Here is a 19757-nt window from a genome sequence, read left to right as displayed (position 1 = left end):
ACACGTAACATTCAATTACTAATTTAGTGGATGAAAATTTGAGAAATTATGTGTCTGTGTATTCTAATCATAATTTTTATATTATTTTTGGGAATTTTCAGGATTCAGAGGAGCCTGAGACCATTGGATCTGGAAGTAGTGTTGATTATGTTTGGGATGATTCGACTCTTCCACATAAATTAGTTGTCAAAATTGATGGTAATTACTACTCTCTTGTTGTTTTGTTTTGTTTATTCATGGCAATTTATACCTTTACTACCACCAATCAGATGGCAGATTCAGTAGGCTTATGGTTTTGTAGATATTCATGAATTACGTGAAATTAACTTGGACAAGGTGCGAGCATGGAAGCCTTTCTTTAAAAGCTGGCAACATAGAAGGTTTCCATTTCATTTACCATTGGATAATAGGCCAAGTGACCAGAGAAGAACTAATTTTGGTGGATTAAATGGTATTGAGATGATAAAGGTGGGGTATGAAGTATATGCAGATGGTACCACGCGGGTTTTGCGAATCTGTGAATTTCCTGATAATCACAAGGGAGACAAAGAATTCCAGTCATGTGCAAAGATTCAACTAAGAGTTCCCTGTTTTGCAGTACACTTACTTGAACATGGAAAGCAGGTCAGTCTCAAGTTATATCAATTTGGTTGTCACTGAACACTAGCTATTATTCATTTACTGTTTTGACATCTTCTCATTCATGCTCTCCCCAACCTTTTAAAGGTTTGAAATCTGGCCCTGTAGATGCTGTAAACTGACTTCTGTATCTTTTTTCCTTCAATGAAGTTGGTTACAACCATTAAACAACTTCATTTTTTTCCCTGATAGAAAATGTGTTTTTTTCATCTTCTTTTATTCTTGCTTCTTCTTCTCTTCCTTCCTTTTTGGTCTTTGTTTTTTTTGCGAATGGAACTTAAAGCCTCCCTTTACCCATCCCAATCCATTGCCACATAAGTCAGATTTCAAGGGCACAATCATTGTCGAACTTTTTGCTTGCTCAAAACTTGGTATACATACCATTGCATTCAGTGTTCCTCTTTTTTTCAACAAGTAGGATAAGCACTAACATTGCTTTGGAATATTCCTATGAAGCCGTTGAATTATGCTATTTACATCAATCTTGGGATGATATGGCATCTGGGTATGTTAATTATGCTAATCTTCCCCACTCTCTAGCTGTTTTGAATTTGACTCTCCAAATAACAGTTTGCCAGGATTCTTTTTTCCCCCTCCCCAACTTCCTTGCGACTTTTGATATCCAACATTGACCATTTCTATGATTTGCGCATGTTGGTATTTATGTTCATTGAAAGGGAAAAATAAAACCCTTTTTATTCTTCATTAATTGTTTCCAATTCATTGATTCGTATCATTTTTGAATTTGAAGGAACCTATGAAAAAAACAAAAATCAGGACATACAAAATTTAAAGTATAATTTTGCGTTAAATGGTACATCCTGATTCTTCTCCACTACTTTGGATTTATATTTTTAAAGTTGGAAAATTTTATATTTCTAAGCAATGATAAAATTCAGTTTTCTTAAATGAGAATATTGTACACTGCATATGCAACAAACCATAAAAAGTAACAATATTGTTAAAATTTACATATTTATGTGTATAAGTTGTGCATGCATGCTTGTGTATGCTTCTGTCTTGATATTTTGGTAGACATGTCACAGTAACCAGAAATTGATAAATATCTTGGAATGATAATATAAATTTTTTGAACTTGGTTGAAGTATTTTTCTACATCCTAGCCTAATGTGTCAACAAACATTTAAATAATGCTGAGAAGATAACAATTAAATTGCAGACTTCTTCACTTAATTGACAAAATCTAGCCTTTAATGGGTGAGAACTAGACCTCCCAATCTGTGGTGTTTTTCTCACATTCTTTTCTCTCCTTTTTTTCCCGAGTTCATTATTTTGATACCATAGTAATTATATGAGAATTTGTAATTGAGCTTACTATAGTTTGATGGAAAATCTTTCTTCACTAATACTCCTTTATCTGATTTTGTGATTGATTGAAGGATGTAGATGCAAGTGAGCCATCAGATTACACAACAGTCATAGTTGTAAAGCTTGAACATATCAATATGGATTCTATATTCACTAATCAGCATAAATTTAACCAAATCAGGGTACAGGTAATAGTTGTTCTTATGAATGCGTTCTAAAGAGCCATCAATGTCTGCATTTTGTGCTCATAATTTTTCTCAAGAGGCATTTATAAAATGCTTGAGGCAGCTCCTTCTATCAATTACTACTTTTGGTAGTACCTTAAATCTGTTATTAATGCAGGCATTGAATGTGGAGCAGAAGTGGGTAGGAGCTCCTTTTGCAGCATTGCTTCGAAGACATCAATCAGAGTATTGTGAAATAAATGATAGCATATTGCGTGTTGTCTTCGTCCTAATTTCAACCAACTCCAATGTTACACAAGTTAAGAATTCATCCATCATTCTGCAGGTAAAGTTATGCAGTATACTATAGCCTCTGAATGTTGTCCAATTTCCTGTTTGCTTATAGAATTTATGTTATTACCAGATGTTTGCTTTTGAGACTATCAAAGGAGAAAACTCTCTTATAATGATATACATCAGGAATAATCTAACAATATGCAGCATTGTCTTTTTGACTTGGTCATTCACAGCCAGTTGATTTGAACCTTGATGAGGAGACATTAATGAGAATTGTTCCATTTTGGAGAACATCCCTCAGTGACTCAAAATCTCAGAGTCGCCAGTTTTATTTTGATCGTTTTGAGATCCACCCAATAAAGGTGAAAAATTTTCCAATGTTTCCAGACGTCTTTGATATCTTGATTGATTTTCTCCTTAGCTATGCTATATGTTAATTGCAATTTGACTTATTTTTGGATTTTTTTTATAAAGATCATAGCAAGCTTTCTTCCAGGGGACTCCTATTCAAGCTATAGCTCAGCCCAGGAGACTGTGAGGTCTTTACTGCATAGTGTGATAAAGGTGTGATTAGGCTCCCTTCCATATTTATCCAGAACTTGATTTTGCTTATACTTTTTGGCATGAATTCATCCCTATACCTTGTTGATTCTTTCCTTTCTCCCCCACCTACCTCTCTTGTTGTATTTCTAGATCCCTGCCATAAAAAATATGGTTGTAGAGCTCAACGGGGTCCTCATTACTCATGCTTTGATAACAATGCGTGAACTGTTTATTAAGTGTGCACAACATTATTCCTGGTAAGCCCATTTATGGTATTCTGTGTGGTGCTTTATTTGGTCATTCAGTCATATTGTAATATGATATGTTCTTTGTCTAGGTATGCTATGAGGGCCATCTATATTGCAAAAGGGAGCCCATTGCTTCCACCATCTTTTGCATCTATTTTTGATGACTCAGCTTCATCTTCTCTAGACGTCTTTTTTGATCCTTCCAGTGGGTTGATCAATCTTCCAGGTCTCACTTTAGGTATAATTCTTTTATAGACTACTTTTCCCTTTTCCTTTTAACATGGGTTATTTAAGCTTTATTTTTTAATGACAATTGTTACTGTTAACTATTATTGTTATCATTTTCTTTTCTTTTTTTGTCCCCTCATTTTCATTTCTGCCCATAGACTTATTGTGTGGTAGAAGTATTTGCTTGTAAGATAGCGAGAAGGGAATATTTTTATGCATCTGTAATATTTTTAATATGGATGTTTAACAAAATAACTTTATTGCTTCAAATTAGTAAAGGTAAATATTAATTAAAATTAATGAGGGTAAATATTTCAATTTGATGATTTAGAATAAATTTTAAGTTAATTTTACCAGACAACTTTAGTACTTAAAATAAAAATCAAGTAATAAATTTTAAGTGAACAACTTAAGAATGATTTAACTTAAAGTTAACTTAAGTCATTAAGTAGATTAAATATGTTTGGTCAAATAACTTAATGTTACAACTTAAATTTAAAAATAGCTTTAAGCATTAAGTCAAAATAATTAACCAATTCCGAATCTTAAATTTCTTTTGTCCCATTTTCCCACATTTAAAGTCTCTTTTACAACCATTACTTTGCATCCACGACTCATTTATTATAGTAAATATTTTGTAGCTTTTTTTATATGCATACATCTAAACAACAAGAAACTAGGAGAGAATTGTTTGAGTGAAAAAATGGTATTTCATTGATTATGAGAATGATATACACTACCTGTAGGCCATACAAAGCACTAAAAAAGGAACAAAATAATAAAAAAGGAACTGAATAACTATACAACCAACTTTCCTAATTTACAAAGTTGACTAGGCCTATATTTCAACATAAGATACAACTTGGTAATCCCTAGAGATCAGCAATACATCTCAGCCGAATATTCTCCTTTCCAACACTCCCTCCTTAAGCTGATTTGAAGATATCTTCCATAGCCAGCTTGCCCATCAATTTCTCACATTGTTTCTTGGACAGTCCCTTTGTAAGAACATCTACAATTTGTTCATCAGTTGGTATATAAGTCATACAAATCTATCCATTCTCTATTTTCTCCCTGATGAAGTGCTTGTTTACCTCAACATGATTGGTTTTGTCTTGAAGAATAGGATTATGTGCTATTGAGATTACTGCTTTGTTATCACAATATGCCTTTATTGGAGACGAACTTGAGACCTTCAGTTCATCTAAGATTCTCTTAATCCACAACACCTCACAAATTCTATGGGCAACTAATCTAAATTCGGCTTTAGCACTACTTCTAGCCACCACATTTTGCTTTTTCCTACTCCAAGTAACAAGGTTTCCTCTAACAAAAGTACAATAGCCAAAGGCTGACCTTCTATTGGTTATACTTCCAACCTAGTCTGCATTTGTATATACTTTAATTTGCAGGTGACAGTGCTTTTAAAACAGTAAGCCCTTCCCCGGTGATCCCTTTTAAGTACCTTAGGATTTTTTACACCGCCTCGAAGTGTTCTGGACCTACTGAGTGCATAAATTGGCTTACCATGCTCACTACAAAAGCTATATTTGGATGGGTATGCGATAAATGAATTAGTCTACCAACCAGCCTTTGAAATTGTTCCCTATACTTCACATCTTCAGGTTTAGCAGATTGGAGCTTCAAATTAGGTTCAATTAATGTCTCTGCTACCTTGCAACCGAGTAGGCCTGTCTCTCCAAGAAGATCCAACACATATTTTCATTGAGAAACACAAATGCCTTTTTTAGATCTGGTAAACTCTATTCCAAGAAAATACTTTAAAGCTCCCAAGTCCTTGATTTCAAAGTCATCAACAAGAACTCTCGAGTGTTTTGAGCTCAACATGATCATCACTTGTTAATATTATACCATCAACATAAATAATCAAAATAACAATATTTCCTTCTTTGAGTGCTTATAGAACATAGTATGATCTATTTGACTTTGTGTATATTTGTGGTCTTTTACGGTTTTCCAAAATCGCTCAAACCATGCTTTGAAAGATTGTTTAAGGCCATTCAGGGATTTTTTTAGTCTACACACTTTTCCTTCACCAAGATGTTTTTCAAAGCTCGGTGGTAGGCTTATAAAGACTTCCTCTTCCAAATCTCCGTTTAAGAATGCGTTTTTAACATCTAATTGGAGTAAGGGCCAGTCATGACTAACGACTAGGAATAGCAAGACACGGATTGAATCAATCTTTGTGACTAGAGCAAAAGTCCCCTGGTATCAATACTGTGTGTTTGTGTAAATCCTTTTGCCACTAAATACGCTCTGTACCTTTCTACACTTTTATCAGCTTTACACTTAACTGTAAACACCCATTTGCATCCTACCATTTTCTTCTTCCTTGGTAAGTTAACTATCTCCTAAGTCCCTTTTTTCTCCAAAGCATTCATCTCTTCCAAAACTACTAATTTCCAATTTGGATTATCTAAGGCTTCTTGAATGGTTCTTGGGATAAACAGGTGGGATATTTTTGACATAAAAGCTTTATGAGACTTAGAAAGCCTATGGAAAGACATTTAGTGATGGAATGTTTTGTATAGGTTCAAATAGTAGGGGTGGAATTTGAAAAAAAATAAAATAGAGTTTCTGGAATAGTAGATGGACCATCACTTGGAGACAATGGTTGGTCTTATGTTAGAGTTGTAGGCAAGTTTGCATTTTTTTTTATGAGTATCCTTTCTAGTGTAAACATGGAGCTTTAAGGTGGGATTAATGTGATCTTATCTTAGTAGTTCTCCCCTTGTTTGGGAGTCATTGAAGTTTGGCAATGGTAGGCTAGTTTTTCCTTCTTTTTCATTATTATGACTACCAATTTCTTGACTATTAGAGGTGGAAGAATTAAGAACAGGTACAGGAAGGATGATATTAGGTAGAGGAATAGTTGTTTCCCAAAACTGAGCTTCATTATTCTCTGACTCCCCTTGAAGACAATTTGGTCCAAAGTAAGGTCGACTCTCCACAAACAAGACATTCAAACTCACAATTTTTATTTTTTATTTTTTTTGAGGATTATAACACTTAATATCCCCTTTTATTTGGTGTATAACCGATCAACACACATTTTTCTGCTCTAAGATCAAGTTTGGATTGAGGCCTATTAGGTATGTGAACAAACATAGTGCACCAAAAAATTTTCAAGGGTAAGTCAGAGATAAGTCAACATTCAAGGGAGAAATTTTTGAAACACTCTAAAGGTGTTCTATATTTTAAAACACTAGTAGGCATTCTATTTATCAGATAAGATACCGCCAAAATAGCATATCCCCATAAGTATTTTGGTACATGCATTGAGAACATAATGGCACGTGCAACTTTAAGTAAATGTCAATTTTTTCTCTCAGCAAGGAGCATCACTACAAGTAGATTGATGTTGAATCCCTTTTTCCTATAAAATATTTCCCAAAACTTGATTGAAATACTTAGTTCCATTATCAGAGCAAAGTATTCTTATTTTTTGTTTGAAATTAGTTTTCCACCATAGTATAAAAAATTTTGATCAAATTTTCAACTTCAAACTTATCAGTTATCAAATATACCCAACGTAGTCAAGTGTGATCATCTATGAAAGTTACAAACCATTTTTTTCCAGAAGATGTTGTAATTTTCGAAGGACGCCAAACATCATTATAAATCAAGTAAAATGGTTTTGAGGCATGATTTTGTGTTGAAATAATGCCAAAGTTAGGACTTTAATTTAGGAATAAAAAAGGAGAGATCATTTAGGATATTTCCTTATGATTTAGTTTCCTAATTTTAGGAGAGAATTAAGCTAGATTGATTTTTTCTTATTCAGTCATTTGTGTATATATATGTGTATGGTGTGTACCGATTAACATCAATAAAGGAGTTCAGAAATTCTTCATGGTATCAGAGCCAGTTTTCTGAAACCCTAATCCCTTCTGGTCACCTCTTATTCAGGCCATCACTCATTCCGGCCAAATCTCTCTGGCCATATCTCAATCCGATCATCTCTCTCTCTCTCTCTCTGTCTCTCATTCCGGTCATCAGTCCCTGTTCTCAGAGCCAAGGGAGAAAACGCTTTCCGGTCAATCGAATCGTCGTCAGAAAACACTCACCGCCGGCAACTTTTCCGGCGAACTTTTCCGGCGAACTTTCCGGCGACGGTTTTTTCTACACCGCAAGGAGCGCCTGGAGGAGATCTCCAATTTGTCCCAAAGCACCGGAACCAGAAACCCATCCACGCGCCGCCCACGCGCGTTTTTCCGGCCGGCGACTGCATCTCACGCGCCGGCGCGTGAGGGCGCGTGAGCCACTTTCCGGCGACGCGCTTCCTCCTCCAGGCTCGCCTGACGCCGACCAGCCACCCTTCCTACCTGCTTGTGCAATCCGAGCCCTGCACGTGCCTCTTTTGGGGTTCTTTTGCTTCCGCGGGCCCTCTAATCAGATTTTCCGGCGTCCTCCGGCTATTTTTTCTCAACTCCAGTCCCTGCACGTGCCTTGAAAAGTGTTCTTCTACCTTTCCGGTCCATGACAAAATACGGAATAGCATCATCACAAGTATCCAGCGTCACGTCACCAGAATCAGGGGGCAGATCTGAAATTCCAAACCTTGGTGGCAATGATTCCTCTCCTATTCTCATCACAGGACACAAATTAAATGGCCATAACTATTTACAGTGGTCACAATCTGTGTTGCTGTTCATTTGCGGTAAAGGAAAGGATGAGTACCTCACTGGAGAAGCAGTCATGCCGGAAACTACAGAACCGGGTTTCAGGAAGTGGAAGATTGAAAACAGCATGATCATGTCATGGCTTATCAATTCCATGAACAATGACATAGGCGAAAATTTCTTGTTGTTTGGGACTGCAAAGGACATATGGGATGCAGCCAAAGAAACTTACTCAAGTTCTGAAAATACTTCAGAACTGTTTCAGGTTGAATCAGCTCTACATGACTTCCGTCAAGGAGAGCAGTCAGTTACTCAGTATTACAACACACTCACAAGGTATTGGCAGCAACTTGACTTATTTGAGACTCACTCATGGAAATGTTCGGATGATGCAGCAACATACAGGCAAATTGTGGAACAAAAGAGACTGTTCAAGTTCTTCCTAGGACTAAACAGGGAATTGGATGATGTTAGAGGCCGAATCATGGGCATTAAACCCCTGCCAAGTCTCAGGGAGGCTTTTTCAGAGGTTAGGCGTGAAGAAAGTAGAAAGAAAGTGATGATGGGATCAAAAGAGCAACCTGCCCCAACATTGGATGCCTCTGCCCTTGCTGCTCGGTCATTTAATAGTAGTGGTGGAGATCGTCAGAAACGGGATAGGCCTTGGTGTGATTATTGTAAGAAACCAGGTCATTATAAGGAGACTTGCTGGAAGCTTCATGGCAAACCTGCTGATTGGAAACCAAAGCCACGGTTTGACAGAGATGGCAGAGCACACGTGGCTGCCAACTCTGAGAGCACATCTGTTCCCGAGCCGAGTCCATTCAACAAAGAGCAGATGGAGATGCTACAGAAATTATTAAGCCAAGTTGGCAGTGGCAGTACTACCGGTGTAGCCTTCACTGCTAATCGAGGAGGAATGAGGCCGTGGATAGTAGACACAGGTGCTTCTGATCACATGACAGGAGATGCTGCCATTCTTCAAAATTACAAGCCAAGTAATGGTCATTCATCCGTCCATATTGCTGATGGTTCAAAGTCAAAAATTGCCGGGACAGGTTCTATAAAACTTACTAAAGACTTATATCTTGACTCTGTCCTCCATGTTCCAAACTTGGATTGTAATCTTTTGTCCATTAGCAAATTGGCTCATGATCTCCAATGTGTTACTAAATTCTATCCAAACTTGTGTGTTTTTCAGGACTTGAAATCGGGGAAGATGATTGGCAGTGCTGAACTGTGTTCCGGGCTCTACCTCCTTTCATGTGGCCAATTCTCAAACCAAGTCTCTCAAGCAAGTTGCGTACAGTCTCAGAGTATGTCAGAGTCTTTCAATTCTGTGTCAAATTCTAAGGTCAATAAAGATAGTGAGATTATAATGTTACACTATCGCCTTGGTCATCCTAGCTTTGTTTACCTTGCAAAATTGTTTCCCAGATTATTTATCAATAAAAATCCAGCATCTTATCACTGTGAAATTTGTCAGTTTGCAAAGCATACTCGAACAGTATATCCTCAAATCCCATACAAACCTTCGACTGTTTTCTCTCTAGTACATAGTGATGTGTGGGGTCCCTCCCGGATAAAAAATATTTCTGGCACTCGATGGTTTGTGACATTCGTTGATGATCATACTCGGGTAACATGGGTTTTCCTTATGAAAGAAAAGTCAGAGGTCGGGCACATTTTTCAAACCTTCAATCTTATGGTTCAAAATCAATTCAATTCCAAAATACAAGTCCTCAAGTCAGATAATGCAAAGGAATACTTTACTAGTAGTCTCAGTACTTATCTTCAAAATCATGGCATTATCCACATAAGTTCTTGCGTTGACACCCCACAACAAAATGGGGTGGCCGAACGCAAGAATAGACATCTCTTGGAAGTTGCCCGGTGCCTTATGTTTTCCTCTAATGTTCCAAACTATTTCTGGGGGGAAGCTATTCTCACAGCTACCTATTTGATTAACCGTATGCCATCCAGAGTGCTTACCTTTCAATCCCCACGTCAACTTTTCTTAAAACAGTTTCCTCACACCCATGCCGCCTCTTCTGATTTACCACTCAAAGTATTTGGTTGTACGGCATTCGTTCATGTGTATCCTCAAAATCGTAGCAAATTTGCTCCTCGAGCAAATAAGTGCATTTTTCTAGGGTATTCTCCAACCCAAAAAGGGTACAAATGCTATTCTCCAACCAACAAAAGATTTTACACCACCATGGACGTCTCTTTCTTTGAACATGTCTTCTTCTATCCCAAATCTCATGTTCAGGGGGAGAGCATGAATGAACATCAAGTTTGGGAGTCTTTTCTTGAGGGTGTACCTTCTTTTCACTCAGAGTCACCAAATCCTTCCCAATTCGCGCCCACTGAGTTGTCCACACCCATGCCGCCATCAGTTCAGCCAGCCCAGCACACAAATGTTCCTTCTCCCGTGACCATCCAGTCTCCCATGCCTATTCAACCTATAGCCCCACAACTTGCTAATGAGAACTTACAAGTTTACATCAGGAGGAGGAAAAGACAGGAATTAGAGCACGGATCACAGTCAACATATGGCCAATATATTGACTCCAATTCAAGTCTTCCTGAAGAGAACATAGGTGAGGATAGGGCTGGAGAGGTGTTAATTCCCAGCATTGATGATTCTACTTTGCCAATTGCATTGAGGAAGGGTGTTAGGAGATGTACAGATCATCCAATTGGGAATTATGTTACGTATGAAGGGTTATCACCATCTTACAGAGCATTTGCTACTTCTCTTGATGATACTCAGGTTCCCAACACAATACAAGAGGCATTAAAAATTTCAGAATGGAAGAAGGCAGTACAAGATGAGATTGATGCACTTGAGAAGAATGGGACGTGGACTATCACAGATTTGCCGGTTGGGAAGAGGCCTGTGGGGTGCAAGTGGATTTTCACCATAAAATACAAAGCAGATGGATCAGTCGAAAGATTCAAGGCTCGTTTGGTAGCTAGAGGGTTTACACAATCCTATGGGATAGACTATCAGGAGACTTTTGCTCCTGTTGCAAAACTAAACACTATCAGGATCCTTCTCTCATTGGCTGTCAATCAAGATTGGTGCTTGCAACAACTGGACATAAAAAATGCGTTTCTAAATGGGGACCTAGAAGAGGAAGTCTACATGGAAATACCACCTGGTTTCGAAGAAAGTATGGCAAAGAATCAGGTTTGCAAACTCCAAAAATCATTGTACGGCCTTAAACAATCTCCTCGAGCCTGGTTTGATAGATTCACAAAAGCAGTCCTAAAGCTGGGCTACAAACAAGGTCAGGCTGATCATACTCTATTTGTCAAGAAGTCTCATGCCGGGAAATTGGCCATATTGATAGTCTATGTCGATGATATTATTCTATCTGGAAATGATATGGGGGAGTTACAGAATTTGAAGAAGTATTTGTCAGAAGAGTTTGAAGTTAAAGACCTTGGAAATTTGAAATATTTCCTTGGTATGGAAGTGGCTAGATCAAGGAAGGGAATCGTAGTCTCTCAAAGAAAATACATACTCGATCTTCTTAAGGAGACCGGTATGCTTGGATGCAAACCAATTGATACTCCTATGGATAGTCAGAAGAAACTTGGTATCGAGAAAGAAAGTACACCGGTAGACAGGGGGAGATATCAGCGGCTTGTCGGGCGCTTGATTTATCTCTCACACACTCGGCCAGATATTGGCTTTGCAGTGAGTGCTGTAAGTCAATTCATGCACAGCCCCACTGAGGAACACATGGAAGCAGTCTACAGGATTCTTAGATATTTAAAAATGACACCAGGGAAAGGCCTATTCTTCAGAAAGACAGAGAACCGTGACACTGAAGTATACTCAGATGCGGATTGGGCAGGAAACATTATTGACAGGCGGTCCACTTCCGGATATTGTTCTTTTGTCTGGGGAAATCTTGTTACCTGGAGGAGTAAGAAGCAATCAGTTGTAGCCAGAAGTAGTGCAGAAGCTGAGTACAGAGCTCTTGCACAGGGAATCTGTGAAGGGATTTGGATAAAAAGGGTTCTTAGTGAACTGGGACAAACGAGTTCATTTCCAATTCTGATGATGTGTGATAATCAGGCAGCTATAAGCATAGCAAAGAACCCCGTGCATCATGACAGGACCAAGCATGTTGAGATTGACAGACACTTTATCACAGAGAAGGTGACTAGTGAGACGGTCAAATTAAACTATGTTCCTACCAAGCACCAAACCGCAGACATCCTCACCAAAGCTTTACCTAGGCCTAACTTCGAAGACTTAACTTGCAAGCTGGGATTATATGATATATATTCTCCAGCTTGAGGGGGAGTGTTGAAATAATGCCAAAGTTAGGACTTTAATTTAGGAATAAAAAAGGAGAGATCATTTAGGATATTTCCTTATGATTTAGTTTCCTAATTTTAGGAGAGAATTAAGCTAGATTGATTTTTTCTTATTCAGTCATTTGTGTATATATATGTGTATGGTGTGTACCGATTAACATCAATAAAGGAGTTCAAAAATTCTTCATTTTGAATTGTAAGTAGTATGATGACTCTTTGATAAATAACTTTCGCATTGAAAGGATGAACTATCTACATTTTTAAATAAAATAGGAAATAGATTCTTCAAAGAAGAAAAACTAGGATGTCCTAGTTTAAGGTGGCAAATCATTATTTGTTCATGAATAGACAGAGAACTAATACTAGTACTAAAGCCTTGAACTTGTTTATTATGGAGAAAGTTGTCATCAAAATAGTATACCATCCACCATTCTAGTACTGCCAATCATCATCTCGAGCTCAGGTCCTAAAATTCACAATGAGAATAAAAAAAGATAACACAACAATTAGAATCTTTAGAGAGTTGACTCAGAAATAAGAAATTACATGCAAGATTAGGGACATGAAGGACAAATTTTAGGGTGATTTTTTCAAAAATTTTGATAGAACCTTTTCCTGCAATAGATGAAATTTTTGCATTTGCAATTACAATATTTTGAATCACTCGAACAAGGTGAGTAAGAATGAAATACATGAGAGAGACTTGTCATGTGATAAAAAAACACTTGAATCAATGATCCAAGGTGTAAGACTAGAATGATAGGAGAAAGCACTAGAGTTGCTACCTATTTGAGCTAGAAAAATATTGGGAATGTGAGATTGTCGATTGGGTTTCAGCAACTTCAGATGATGATCCATTTGCTCCTCATTTGCATGACTAGATTTGTCTCTAGGCTTGCTGCTCTTCTAGTTGGCAGGTTTGCCATGAATCTTCTAGCATGTCTCACGTGTATGGTGAGGTTTGTTGTAGAAATCACACCATATCTGAGGCTTGTCCTTGGCCTTGCACCGGTTATTAAAATTCTACTTGCATTTGCATCAGAAACGACTGAAGCAGAATTTTCATTCAATGCCCCCTTTTCCTGAGCATGGCACTATGATTGCTTTCTTCCCTTCGAACTTCGGCAAATACCTCTCCAAATGAAGAAAAAGGACCACAACCAATGATCCTACCCCTTTATCAAATTCTACGTCTAAGCCAGCAAGAAAGTTGTAGATTTGATCATTTTCTACTGTCTTCTTATGGTGATTGCAATTGTTTGAAGATTTCCATTCATAGTCATTGAAAATATCCAGATCCTGCCATAACCTTTTCAAAATATTGAATTATTTGGTGACGTTGTCTACCCCGTGCTGAATTTCTCCAAGTTGTAGTTGCAGTTGTAGTTTGTACACTTGGAATTGATTGTAGAAGTCAGAATACATATGGCGAATATTTTCCTAGAGTTCCTTGGCAGTTGGATAGCACTTATAGTTAGAGACAATGTCTTCATCCATGGAATTAACAAACCAGACCATAACCATGGAATTTTCTGCATCCCAAGTGGCATAAGTGGTATCCTTCAAATTAGGCGCCTTTGTATCACCAGTCAAGTACCCAATCTTTGCTCTCCCTCGAAGATACATATGCATTAATTGAGACCAGCACAGAAAATTGTCTCCATTGAGGCGTATAGTGGTTATCTAAGCAGAGTGTGAATCAAAATTGAGACTGCTATATTCAGTATGCTTTGGAGGAGGAGGGGTGAATTCATATGAGACTTTAGACATCGTGAGAGGCTAGGATTTCAATTTGAGAGGAGAAAAAAATGTGGAGTTTACCGAGGAATAAGTCTTGGTAATTTTTTCCAAATCCAGAAAAGAGTCGGAAATAAAGTTCTTGCCTTGATACGATCTAAACAAGAAGAAACTAGGAGGGAATTGTTTGAGTGAAAAAAATGGTATTTCATTGATTATAAGAATGATATACACATACACTAGTTAAAGGCTATACAAGGCACTAAAAAAGAAACAAAATAATAAAAAAGGAACATAATAATTACACAACCAACTCTCCTAATTTATAGAGTTGACTAGGCCTATATTTAAACATAAAATATAGTTAGGTAACCCCTAGAAATTAGCAATAAATCTCAATCGAATGTTATCCTTTCCAACAATACAATATTTCTAATATCGATGTCTAACAAATAACTTTATTGCTTAAGATTAATAAAGGTAAACATTAATTAAAATTAATAAGAGTAAATTACAATTAATGAGGGTAAATATGTTAATTTGATAATGAAAAAAAAATAAAAATTACCCAACAACCTTAATACTTAAAGTAAAAATCAAGTGATAAGTTTTAAGGCAACAATTCAAAAAGAATTTAATTTAAAATCAACTTAAGTTATTAAGTAATAAATATTAAGTTTTACCAAATACCCTCTACTAGAGTAGGGATTAGGATTTAGATTTTAAGTGTTGGGCTAAAGCACAATGCTTTTGTTTGCTTTGGATGAATAGCTGTGTAGATGCTATGTGCAGTATGTGTCGTGCAGGGGTATTTTTGAGAGCCCACAGTTTGCATTGATCCAGATATGTAGGGGTATTTTGAGAATGAGTTTGCATCAAGTTCTAGTAGAAGTGTTTTTTCTAGGTGCATTTGAATGTTAACTTCTTTTCAGAATTTATGGAGACAGAAATTCTTTGATATGTCATTAGGACATTTTCTCCATTTCCCATTTTTAGCGTGTATGGTATCCTTGACCTGTACTGTCTTATTAATCAACATGATAATTAGGTTATGTATGGTCCATCAGAGTTAATTGTAATAAAATCATGATGCTGATAATTTTGCCCAAATGGAAATATAAACTTACATATTGACATCTAACATCATAGCCACATAATTATATAGCACTTTAGATTTCTGTGTCAAATATCAATATTCTATGGATCCCCATTTTTTATCTGTTGTTTTTGTTAAAAACTGCCAACTTCAGTTGTGTCCATTGTAATCTTTTGTTGCTGCTCTTTACCGTTGAGAACAGGTACCTTCAAACTTATCAGTAAATGCATTGATGGTAAAGGGTTCTCAGGGACAAAACGCTATTTTGGTGATCTGGGAAAAACTGTAAGATATATTTCATTCACTTACAAAGATAACACTCTAAATGCACTTGGAAGCACTATCAAGATTTTGTTGGTTTTGCAGTTAAGAACCGCAGGGTCGAATGTACTCTTTGCTGTTGTCACTGAAATATCAGATTCTGTTTTAAAGGGTGCAGAAACAAGTGGTTTTAATGGAATGGTACAATTCATTCTCTTGTTATGTCGTGTAATACCAGCACAGTCTCATATAAACAGACTGATACCCAAAAACTTTTATACATTATTTTCCTAACAGAAAAATGGATTTGCAATTTATAGTTGAACTACTAAAATATCATTAATTGTTAGTAGAAGTATGATAGAATTTGTTTAGATAGATAGAATTTTTCATTAGTGTTGGCAAGATTAGCTTGAGGTTTATACCCTTGGTTTCCTCTGCGGTCTCCATTCCCTCTTCCAAAAATATTTGGAGGCTTTCCATTGAGTTGCCAACATGACTCTGGTATGTCCTGACTTTTGGCAGTAAGTACACCATGTGAGTCCTTGTCACTCTGACTTTTTACCTTCATTCCTTCCCAGCTTTGTGATTGACAACAGTAGAACCAATGGTCTGGCCATCAGCAGTAGTACCGATGGTCTGCTCAGCAATGATGACAATAGTATTTTTCAGTTAGGTAGTCACATCTGATCTAGCATAGCACCTCTTTATCCTTCTTTCCCTAATAATTGCAAATGCCTCCTTGAAGGAAGGAAAAATTTCTTTACCAAGAATTTGGACTCACATCTGATCAAAATCATTATGTAATCCAACTAAGAAATAAAAAATTCTCTTCTTTCAATATACTCTTGATACATGGTCACATCTTTTCCACACTTCATTTTAAATTTTGATACCAATGTAATTCGAACCACAACCCTCGTATAACATTGTAGTATTCAAGTTTTAAAAGATTACCTTGTTAGGTATTATAAATTCTAGTCCTGAGTTCATAAATCTTAGCAAAATCTCTAACCTTTGAATAAGTCTGATGGATACCCTCCCAAGTCTCCCTTGTTGTAGAGACAAACATACAAGTTCTACTAATCTCCAGCTACATTGAGTTTTGTAACCAATACATTATTGGAGAATCTTCCTCATCCCAAACATTGAATTTTGGGTTTTTTTACTCATCTTTGGCCTGAGTTAATGGCTTAATTTTCCTTTTCCTTCGAGGTTCATTTTTACTAACTATAACCACTCTTAAGTAATTGCCTCCATTCAGTTTAAATATGGCTGGAATACTCTAGAATTCTCCTAGGATTGGATTTTGATTGTTTATGGTTGTGAGGCATCTTTGCATCTTGGGTTGATTAGCGATTGTTATAATGGGGAGGACACACATTAGAAGAGAAGGAAAACAATTGTTTTTAAACCAACCTCAACAATGAAGGCTGGAAGGATACACGACCAATTCCAGTGATTAAGGCTGGAAAATAAAAATAAAAATTGGGACTAACGCTGACAATGGGGCCGATGGACAGAAGAGAAAAAAAATCTATTGGGCACAAGGCTTTGATACCATATAAACAGAGAATGATTTCTGAATAATGCTTGTAGGTTTATTGGGTATATTTACAACCTATTTATAATGTCTACAATGGGAAAAGGAAAAGGAAATTACTCTATTTTAGGCCTAGAATTACCCTACTAAATCAGCCACTAATTACAGGAAATAACTTTGGGAGTAAATCAAGTAAATTGTAGAGAAAAATAAACAAATCAATCAAATCTCAGCCTATTTAAGTTGTATAATCTAACAATTAGATTTTCCAACAAGAACAACATTAGGGGAACTGAACTAGAAAATGAATTAATAAATGTTGAATCTGTAGAGGACATTTCAAAAATGGATCAGGTTGAAAATGTATCCAATCCATAGGTTGGTTGGTTTATTCAAGAAGAAAACAGAACAGGGTAATGGACTGTATCTCTCTCTCTAATGACCAATCTTCAAACCCAAAGGTAAGTAATTCTGGTACTCTTTTTTCACCAAAACCCTTGTTTGATACTGATTTTGATGTTCCTATTGCTATTAGGAACAGTGTTAGAAGTTTTAAAAAACATCGTCTTTCCAATGTTGTGTCATACCGCCGCCTTAATCCTAATTTCAAAGCTTTTACCACTAGTTTATCTTTTGAGTATATTCCAAAAAAATGTACAAGAGCTCCAAAAGAGTTGAAGTGGAAGGAAGCAATATTTGTGGAAATGAGAGCTTTACATATAAATGAAACAGGGGAAGTAGTTGAATTACCATAGGGAAAGAAAATAGTGGGCTATAAGTGAGTTTTCACTATTAAATATAAGGCCGATGGATCTATTGAGAGACATAAATCTAGACTGGTTGCTAAGGGTTACACTCAAACCTATGACATTGACAATCAAGAAACATGTGCCTCTATTGTGAAAATGAAGTCTATTAAGGTCTTATTATCTTGGGCTATAAGTGAGTGTTCAATATTAAATATAAGGCTGATGGATCTATTGAAAGACATAAATCTAGACTGGTTGTTAAGGGTTACACTCAAACCTATGACATTGACAATCAAGAAACGTGTGCCTCTATTGCGAAAATGAAGTCTATTAAGGTCTTATTATCTTTGGCAATTAATTTAGATTGATCATTACACCAATTTGATGTAAAAAAAAGTTTTTCTACATGAAAAGCTAGTAAATGTGTACATGGATCTTCCACTTGGCTTTAAGTATCATTTGGATAATAAAAATGTATGCAAATTGAAGAATTCTATGTAAGGGCTAAAGCAATAAGAGCATGGTTTGAAAGATTCACTAAATTTTTGTAGTTGATGGTTGCTTTCAAAGTCTAGAGGATTGCACTCTATTCTTTAAACACGTATTACTTTTGAAAATCACTATGTTTGTTGTCTTTGTAGATGATATTATTATGATATGTGATGACATGAGAGAAATCGAAGGTTTGAAAAGTTGATTGGCAAATGAGTTTGAGATGAAGAACCTAGGGAAGCTAAAATAGATTCTTGGAATTGAAGTGGCAAGATCCAATAGTGGCATAATTGTGTCTTAAAGAAAGTACATCTTGGATGTACAAGAAGAAACTAGAGTGATCGGTTGTAAACTAATAGAAATACCCATTGTTTCCCACCACAAATTGGGGTTCATTATAGAAGGAAATTCCATTGAGAAATGAAGATACCAAAAGTTGGTGGGAAAATTGATTTACTTATCCCATACAAGATCAGACATAACCTATGCAATAAGTATTGTAAGCCAGTTTATATACTCACTATTGGAAAGTCATATGGAAGCAGTTTGAAGAATCTTAAAGTATTTAAAGGCTACTCCTGTAAAGGGAAATAGTCACCTCTAAATAAAATCCCATACAAACATAGATTGTGCTAGCCCTCTTGAAGATGGAAGATCAACGACGAGATATTGCTCTTTTGTAGGAGATAATCTTGTTATATGGAAAAGCAAGAAACAAATAGTTATGGCAAGATTCAATGCTGTTAAGATTCTAATTATATTAACTTAAGGTAATCATCTTAGAAAGAGAAAGAGAGAAAAGGGTGGGAGAGGGGTGAGTAGAGTGATGGTTACTTTTTGCAAATTTAAATTTTGAGAATGCAAATGATAATTATATGCAATTATATAATAAATATGATGAAAAAAAATTGCATATAAAATAGAGTAAGGATGAGAGATTGCAAACTTAAGATTTTATAGTGGTTCAATGCTACTCGACCTACGTCCATTTTCCTTAATCTCCTAATCAGAGTGAGGTTTCCACTAATGTAAGGCTTCCAAAACAAGTCTCCAAGCATTACAATTGGATTATGGTTCCATTCAACCCTCTTGGTCTTATGGCTCTAAGTACCGTATGGATTATGGTTCCAAGCACCTTTTACAATCATCTCAAGGGATGTCTCACTCTTGCAATCTCCAAATGATGTCCTACACTTAGCAAACACTAAGTGATACCTCACACTTAGATTTTTCCTTCAAGTAATACCCCACATTTTATATTACTTCTCAAAGGTTTACAAAAAATGATAAGAAATATTCTCACAAAATCCTAATACAAATTTTAAGCTTAAATGATATCAGATAAACTAGGATTGAGGTGCACTAATGGATATGCAAGTTTGAAACTAAGGTACACTCAAAACATTCCCCCAAGGCTCAAATAATGTTAAAAAAAGGTTTAAAACTCTTG

General features: G+C 36.3%; 1 protein-coding gene across 4 annotated transcripts in view; it reads left to right on the top strand.

Moving 5' to 3' along the window:
• The window catches only part of LOC100258552 (uncharacterized), a 39939-nt gene that overhangs the window by 16542 nt on the left and 3640 nt on the right, over positions 1-19757 (top strand). For 3 of the 4 annotated variants that reach the window (XM_059738417.1, XM_059738415.1, XM_059738414.1), the window contains 10 exons: positions 102-198; positions 302-624; positions 2040-2156; positions 2311-2478; positions 2663-2791; positions 2904-2993; positions 3123-3229; positions 3310-3458; positions 15465-15547; positions 15629-15724. In XM_059738417.1, the coding sequence (XP_059594400.1) occupies positions 102-198; positions 302-624; positions 2040-2156; positions 2311-2478; positions 2663-2791; positions 2904-2993; positions 3123-3229; positions 3310-3458; positions 15465-15547; positions 15629-15724 (1359 nt within the window). The remainder of the gene's footprint in view (positions 1-101; positions 199-301; positions 625-2039; positions 2157-2310; positions 2479-2662; positions 2792-2903; positions 2994-3122; positions 3230-3309; positions 3459-15464; positions 15548-15628; positions 15725-19757) is intronic. The other variant, XM_059738416.1, reaches the window with a different exon arrangement.

Source organism: Vitis vinifera, chromosome 7, assembly GCF_030704535.1.
Source record: "Vitis vinifera cultivar Pinot Noir 40024 chromosome 7, ASM3070453v1".
In the NCBI taxonomy this organism is placed as follows: domain Eukaryota; kingdom Viridiplantae; phylum Streptophyta; class Magnoliopsida; order Vitales; family Vitaceae; genus Vitis; species Vitis vinifera.
The sequence above is the reverse complement of the archived record's forward strand: the minus strand, read 5'-3'. Positions and strand labels throughout refer to the sequence as shown.